General features: G+C 37.7%; 2 protein-coding genes across 2 annotated transcripts in view; one reads left to right on the top strand and one right to left on the bottom strand.

Moving 5' to 3' along the window:
- Positions 1 to 1,029: 1,029 nt before the first annotated feature.
- Positions 1,030 to 4,765, bottom strand: dffa (DNA fragmentation factor, alpha polypeptide). The gene is made up of 6 exons (XM_057319329.1): positions 4,508 to 4,765; positions 4,232 to 4,390; positions 4,001 to 4,155; positions 3,709 to 3,898; positions 3,254 to 3,378; positions 1,030 to 2,958 (listed from the first exon to the last, which is right to left on the bottom strand). Exons 1-6 carry the CDS (start codon positions 4,599 to 4,601, stop codon positions 2,737 to 2,739), a joined length of 945 nt encoding a protein of 314 aa, XP_057175312.1. The 5' UTR covers positions 4,602 to 4,765; the 3' UTR covers positions 1,030 to 2,736.
- A 179-nt stretch (positions 4,766 to 4,944) lies between these two features.
- The window catches only part of pex14 (peroxisomal biogenesis factor 14), a 58,070-nt gene continuing 54,591 nt past the window's right edge, over positions 4,945 to 8,423 (top strand). Inside the window, exons 1-2 of the mRNA XM_057319807.1 lie at positions 4,945 to 5,061; positions 7,313 to 7,357. Of these exons, the coding sequence (XP_057175790.1) occupies positions 5,026 to 5,061; positions 7,313 to 7,357 (81 nt within the window). The 5' untranslated portion in view covers positions 4,945 to 5,025. The remainder of the gene's footprint in view (positions 5,062 to 7,312; positions 7,358 to 8,423) is intronic.

Raw genomic sequence — 8,423 nt, 5'->3', positions numbered from 1 at the left:
GTTATATTATTCAGAATACCACTAGACTTAATGTAGTGGTGTTTGTTTAAAAGTCAAGCAAGCTCAGGCATCACAATTTACAGTCATTTAGTTCTTATGCATTATGCATCTGATCTCAGAGTTACACTTGTTGTCTTCTATCAACAGGGGCAGCAGAGTCTCTCAAGCCCTGTGTAATTACCTCTCCAGTGCTATTTTAGCCCTGCGGAGTTCTAATCATTCTCAAGCCTACTTAAAAATGTGTCCTATCACAAGAACCCATGAATTCCTAATATCTGATAAAGTTTACTGCAGATGTTCTGCAGTCAATCAGTTACCATTACATTACATTCATAATTCATAAAGTAAACAAAAGAAATGCTTGATAAAGCAAGCATCGCTATTATTACTCATTCTCAGTGATGTCATTAAGACATCATTTTTTCGACTTGGTCCAAGTAACCACCTAGCCCAGCTATCACCCAGATGCCAGCCTGTAGCAGGGGAATGTAGGTGTCAGTGAATGATCAATGCACCGTGGTTGTGCTCTGTATGACACAGCCAATCCATCATGCCACAAAAGACCCTGTTGCTAACAGACCTTTACCGGCTGAAGCAGTGGTCATGCTTGTCTGGTGGAGAGTGCATAACTCAGTTGATATGCCTGCATCAGTGGTCAGAGCTCAGTGATGTGAAGGCAGGGTGGTCTCAGTGTCACTGATCCAGTACTGTGACATTATATTGACATTAAAAGACAGGTAGTAAAAGGTTAATTACTTAAAGGTTTTTTTTATAGTGTCCACTGCTTTGCATATATGCACTATAGACTAGTCGTCAAAAAGAAACTTTCAAGAGATTATAACAGTTTAATTATAGGCTCAACTACAATCGTTAATTGCATGAAAACATTGTATTTCTAGTAAAATGGCCCATACATTTCCTATCAGGCTTTTTGAGATTTACCCCTTTGTAGTACATGTGTAAAACATATCACCTATTAAGGACAGGAAGACTCTGGTAACAGAAAATACACAACACCGTCAAGCCCATTACCAGACCTCTTTATTTGGAGCAGCCTAATGAATTCCACATGAACATTCACAACATCCTGTTCAGAGGACACACTGATCACTGGCATAAAGTCAAACAATGATTCAGAATTCAGAACTTTAAATCAAAAGTATTACATCACAGTCACAGAGAAGCACTACGACAGGCGACGGGCTTCACAACCACACCCAACACAAAGCCTTCACATGCTCGTTACAATAGGAGACGTGGTTTTAACAAGGCATTAGTGGTGAATATGGAAAGATGTCCACAGACTAGCAGGTGTCTTCATTAGTTTATCAGCTGTTACGCAAATGCTATATATTACCACTCTCTCTGACAAGCTGGAGTAAATGTACTTTTGGTGTGATTCAGTTTATAAATACCTAAAAAGAAATGGTTTTTGCTACAGAAGTTTCTGGAGGTTTGTTTACTACACATCAAAATATTTTAATTAAAAATATCAAGGCATTTACAAGTCAGGGGTTTTAAAGCTCACATCAGTTTAAACACTGCTTGTTCTTTATCAAAATTGTTTTAATAATACATTCATATTATGTTCTGTGAAATGTACAAGAGAAAAAAAATGGATTTATTTGCTAACATTTCAAATTTGACACATTCAGTGAACCTTGAAAAATCATAAAACAATAGCACATTCCTTTCCCCAACAATATTATAAATTGATGCATTCTAACTCTGACACACTACATTGCTATTCATGCCCTACTGGAAGATATTACATTTAAAGGGGTCATATGACGCGAATACCTGTTTTTCTGTGTCTTTGGTGTGTTATAAGTTGCCCGTGCATGTATTAGACACATAAAAATGAAAGTGTCGGAACAAAAGATGCATTCTATCTAAAAGCAAATGCTCACACAGACCTGCCTGAAACTCCTCGTGTAACCACACCCCCACAAATCTACGACATTTTGTGGTATGATTTGACTAAGACCGCCAAAATGTATACGCAAGTAAGGTGGGCGTACCTGTCAGTACAATTGCTTTGGAACCTGATGTTCCAAATATGGTAAGAGGCGTTACATTTCCGTCACACGCTTGCAGTATTCGACCAATCACTACGCACTGGTTAACTGGCCAATCATTGCACACCTCGCTTTTAGGAGCGATGAGCTTTGTAAAAAATCTGCACGTTTCAGAGGCGGGACAAAGAGGAGATACAAACATGCTCGGTATGTGGAAATACAGCGATTTTGAACCTTAAATCGTGTATACGTACACATTGTATTACATCTAAAACATACAGTAATATTGTTTCAGCCGTGTCATATGACCCCTTTAATATTTATATCTAAAATGTTTTGCTTCCTTTTTTATTCTTTCAACAATCGAAGCGTAAATTATATACTGTAGCTTAGGACTGTTATCATCAAAACCTCAAGGATGGGTCATGGGCCACTTTCGATAAATAAGAAACATGAAATCATACAAACGTCTCGATTCGAAAATAGAACCACTCATGTAACTCTTAAACTATCTGACATCAAACACACATGCGTGGAATACTATGGCTTTGGTATGTCACGGTATTCAAGTAGCATTTCGTTCTTTTCAAGTCTATGTGGCTATTATCAAAGCAATCAAACAAAAATGGAAATGTCGAAGTTCATCTTTATTTTTCCTGTGCCTTAGATATAAAATACATGAATATACAGACCAGAATAAAGAAATGTCTTACATGTTTTAAGGCTGTTGTTTGCGCCGTTTGGCTCGAGTTTCTCTTTTAGTCTGCGGTTGTAAGGTGGTATTTAAGGACTGGTTTTGAGCACTGAGGGAATGCAGGGCCTGAACCCGCTGTAGACGTTTACTGAGCTCAGCCCCACAATCCTGCACCAGCACTGCTGTCCTTTCCCTGTCCCAGCCCAGCGCCTCCACCATGACATCCACTCCTTGCCTCACCACCATCTGCATTAACAAAAATTCATCAAATCATTCATTTAGTTTCAACGACTGATGAAAATCCAAAAGGAGTACATGACTGACTATATTGCAATATGTTTGGCTCCTGTGGCTACATGCAAGGCTCTAAGAAGAGAGAGTGCCCCCTGCTGATAAATGGCTGTAAACTCATGTTTTATTGGCCCAAAACATCAATATTTACCTATAATCAGGAATATATTTATGATATATTTTTCAAACATGATACAACAAAACCCGTAAAAGCAGATCTTGTAACACTGTTGGTCAGATAGCTACATACCTGTAGCTCTTCATTGGAGAGTCTGGTCTCAGGGTGCGTTTTGTGCTTCAAAACCGAAAGTATTCTGGAGCTGAATGCTGCTGTGGTCTCCACCTGCACCCCATCTGTTTCATCTAGTTTAGCACCTGCAGCAATGACATCTCACTTTAACCTCTCTAAAGATAACAGTCCTGGATGCACTGGAAAGATTAGGGTTGTCACAACAAGACATAAACTGTTGATCATCTAACCTGCAACTCCATTTCCCCAATTACTATTGAATAGCTTAGTGGCGCCATCTAGTGACAGCAGAGTCATACAAATCCTGGATTTTTTTCTAATCTGTTTTCTATTTACTACACAATTTGTACAGTAAATACAGTAGTATGTAAATACAGCATGCTAATTTTATTTATGCATAGAATAACTAGATGATCTTTAGACTACATTTGTCAAACGTGTATAATACAACATACTGGTCTCTGGTGGGTTTTGGTTGCTTTCTTGTTCTATAGCTTTAAGATAAAGCTGCAGTAATTCTTTGGACTGTCTCTCCTCCTCCCTACGATCCACAATCGTCTGCAGGGTTTCCTGTAGGATGCGGGATTTCTGCTGTGAAAAGCCCAGTGCTGTTGCCAGATCTGAGCAAGGCACGTCAATCAAACTCTGTAACACACATATATAAAGTATTATCAATAAAACAAACTATATTCTTTATATTCATGCATAACCTTTATGATAAAGATAAAAAAGAAAAACCAAGGAGACCTGTAAATCTGCCTCAGACATGAGGATAATGTTGCCCAGGTTCTGCTTTAAACAATTTGCAGCACTGTGCCAGGATTCAGCCCCATCAACGTTGTCTTGCCCATCTACCTCCAGATCAACAGACTCTCTGTTAGGCTGCCCTGTCCTTCCATCAACTAAAGAAAATAAATCCTTTTAGATAAGTAGTGATGCTCAATGTGTAAAAACATTCAAGAATATTTGATATCTAACCTTGAAGGGCAGGTGTCCATGTTTCCCTGTAATTCAACAGCATTAATTTGGTATCAGCCGGCAGACACAAAAAGTAATCTTCATCTTCTACGATGGTCCCGTCATCTTCTAGCACCACTGAAACTGATGCATCGGGACTGAAGCCCAGAGCGTCACCACCTGCAAATGACACAAAGAGAATGTTCCCTACTACCCAACTTTTATCTAAAGCATGCTTTTGCAACCATATATAGGTATATGGCTGCAAATTCAGACCTCCCGTTATTGTAAACTTACCTCTTATTTTAAGCTGACCCAGAGAATTCACCGCCACCCCGTAAAACGTCTGCCGGGTGAGGTTACACACTTTATATGCTTTTAATTCTGTCATTGTGGTATTTCACTGTAAGTTCACAACGCACGTGCTCAAATTCCCACTCTTTATTTCTGGATTTTACTATTGTGCCTAAAAGCTCATAACTCAGAGAGACCACGATTTGAAAGAAAACACACTTCGGCTTCCGTGTTATGATACGCGCTGATCGAATAGGCATTGATCATGTTCGACTTCATGCAGGGTTGCGCAGACAAGTCGATCTATGATATCTAAGTACCGCGACAGCAATTTGAAAGTTCTGCTTTTCACATTGCTCTCGCGGTACTTCAGTGTCAGAAGCTTATCAGTGGTCCCAGCGCCTGAGCGGAACAAAGTCCAACACGCCTTGACCTAGTTCAGACCGTAGCAATCGAACACGATAACATCGTCAACATGTTAGCAATAGCACATTAGCTTATTCGTTAGCATCTGTAGGAAGATGGCATCCTCGGACCAATCTGACCAGCAAAATCAGGTAGTTAAAACATCCTTACAGCTAAGAACACCCGTTTAGGTTGTTCGGCTATGAACTTTTATAATAAATGGATGACAAGCGACACTTCAGTTGTTGGCCATTTTATAATCTGTCTGCACTGTGATGTTTTGGAAAAGTTTTAGCTGCTTGCTAGCGCCTTTCTCACTGTCTCACCTCCTGTGACAGATGTGGGTGACAGGTGCGGGCCAAATAACAACACAAACACACTTTTGAAAACACATGCTGCTGCTGTTGAATGTGTCAGACTTTATGGAAATAATATGAAGCACCTTGCAGACATTGACATCTGCTGCTATGTTTTGTCAGGGCATTGACCCTGCCAACATGGTTGAGTTAGAAGCAAGATTATTATTATTATTATATTATATTAGATTATGATTCCTTTGCACGTGCTCTTATTATAGAATTATGCAAATGTTCAGTACATACATGTATACGTTATGTATATAGTGTATGATCAAATAATTAATTGAATGTGATTGTGTTAAATTAATTAAACCTAATGGGCCTATATGAGATGTGGCTTGACATTGACAGTATTGTATTTTTACTGTCAAACATTTATATGTAAATAGGTCTGTTTATCTTTGCTGTTTTACTAGTAGGCTAGCGTGTAATATTATGTAAAGTTGACTGTAGTTAATACGTAAAAAAAATATGAAAACGAACATAAACATTTTTCTAGTTACATAACTTTGAATCGTTTCTAGAATACCTTTGGACACGTGTAGGAACCCTGTAGTGAGAGTGAATTTTGATCAGGCTTTGGGAGGTCTTCATTTTTAGTCCACCATCACAGAGAGCCTGTGGTTTACCAGTTCTTGGTTAAAGATCTATTTTAGTAGATCAGTTTTTAGGTGTACACTCCTTAGGGAGTGATTCATGGTCAAAACTCCTTTTTCAAGGGTTCTCTTCGTGGAGACTAATACTAGGCCTAATAAATGTACTTCAAGACACAGACTATAGGTTAGTGCTCATATGCAAGGTATTGACAGTGTAATACATTTACAGATTGGGTGTTAAATCTTATAACATGATCGTGAAGTCTTAAATATTTTGAAAGTGTAGGTCAACAAAGAGAGAATACTTAACTGAGTGGTAGTAACATTTAAATGAGAATTAAGAAATGTACAGTCACTTAATCTTAGGTTTATTAGTGGTTGATTTTACCTAGGTATCATCTGTCATTTGGTGGACACAGAGAGTGGGGTGACTGGTCTGTTGCCTTAAAGTGATAGTTCACCCAAAAATAAAAATTCTGTCATCATTACTCGCCCTCTTGTCATTTCAAACCTGTATGCCTTTCTTTCTGTTGCTGAACACAAAAGAAAATATTTTGAAATATGTTGTTAACTGGACCCCATTCACTTGCATTGGTTTTGTCTCTATACAATAGAAGTGAATGGGGTCCAGTGCTGTTCGGTTACCAACCGAACCAACCATGGGCAGTTGTGGCCTAATGGTTAGAGAGTCGGACTCATGACCAGAAGGTTGCCGGTTCAATTCCCAGGGCCGAAGGGTAACAACTGAGGAGCCCTTTAGCAAGGCACCTTATCCCTACTTGCTCCCCGGGCGCTGTAGTGATAGCTGCCCACTGCTCCGGGGGTACGTGTGTTCACTACTCTCTGGATGGGTTAAATTCAGAGGTCACATTTCGTTGCCTTGTACTTGTACATGTGCAATGACAATAAATTAAAAAAAAAAAAAACTTTCTTAAAAATATCTTCTTTGTGTTTTGCAGAAGAAAATATAGTCATAAAGGTTTGAAACGAAAGAAGGGTGAGTAAATGATGACAGAATTTTTATTTTGGGGTGAACTATCACTTTAGTGGGCCCTTGAGATAAACGTAGATCAAGCTTAATGGAAATAATGAACAACACACAGTTTGTTTTATATTTTTTGAAAATATTGAAGTGCTCATTTTTAGAGTGGCAGGTGGTATTGCATATTTATGCTGTAGGCTACTATAGAGTGACTCTGCATGTTTACTCTGACCAGATGAGGATGGCTTCAGGTGTATAACACTAGTTTTAGCATGAATGCTTTATTTGCTCTCTTATAACTGTTATTATGTGGTTATTTATTTGTTGTGATAATTCATAATAAAGGATGCATCTAGGATTGTTCATAAGCAGTTTTAGAATAATGAGAAATGTGCCTTTGGAAGGTGTATGTTGTAATTGCTGCCACTAGATAGAGCTGTAACACAAGGTTGCTGTTTTCTTTCAGAATGGCGCCCCAGTTAGAGAAGATGCTGCTCCAAGAGAAACGCTGGTAAGTTTTGCTATATTATTATACAGTATAATATACAATAATATGTTTAAAATCTTGATGACCTATATTTAAAGGCATTGTAAAATATCTGATAAACACAGACCTGCAATTTTGCCTGCAGGTTATAAAGTAGTATACTATTTAGTGGTAAAATGTATTAATCTTTATTGTTGTTAAAGGGACAGTTCACCCAAAACAAAAAAAAATCTGTCATCATTTACTCGCCCTCGATTTGTTCCAAATCTGTATAAAATTCTTTCTTCTGATGAACTCAGAGAAAGTTCACCAAACAGTTTGTGTTGACTTCCATAGTAGGCAAAATTATAATGGTAGTCAAAAGTGCCCCAAGAACAGGTTGCTTTCCTACATTCTTTAAAAATCGCTTTTTGTGTTTAACAGAACAAAGAAATTTATAAAGCAATTTTTCCTACTATGGTAGTCAATGGTGACCAAGAACTGTGACAAGCATTCTTCCAAATATCTTTCTCTGTGTTCATCAGAGCAAAGAAATGTAAACCGATTTAAAACAACTTGAGGGTGAGTAAATAAAGACAGAATTTTCATTTTTGTTCCTTTAATGCCAATGTTATCTCATATACAAAACTAATATTTAAAGTTACAATGTTTGATTTAAAATGTATTCGTAATTGCTGAAATGAACGTTTGGATTATTACATTTTGTAGCAGTATTGTTCATTGTTTGTTCTTGTTAGCTAATGCATTAACTAATGTTAACAAATACATTTCTGCGAAATGACTAAATGTAAATGTAAATGTGCTACTGTTTTATAAACCAATAAGTTTGTTATAAAATGTATATTACTGTCTGAGCTCTGGTTTGATCTCAAGTATTGCAAACAGCTGAATTTTGTGACTAGAATATACACTGTGTGTAAATGATGCGCACACATCCCCAAACAAAAGTTGCTTCTTTATACCTTAACCGCCAATTCTTACTTTAAATACAGGAAGTTTTTAGATTATCTATTGCACATCCACTATCATTTGACAGTTAGGCTGTGTATTTTTCTTTTTTTGTGTGATCTGATTTTCCGCTATGAATGAT

The sequence above is a fragment of the Triplophysa rosa genome, linkage group LG21 (assembly GCF_024868665.1).
Source record: "Triplophysa rosa linkage group LG21, Trosa_1v2, whole genome shotgun sequence".
Classification (NCBI taxonomy): domain Eukaryota; kingdom Metazoa; phylum Chordata; class Actinopteri; order Cypriniformes; family Nemacheilidae; genus Triplophysa; species Triplophysa rosa.
Note: the sequence above shows the minus strand (reverse complement) of the source record. Positions and strands in the feature narration are given on the sequence as shown.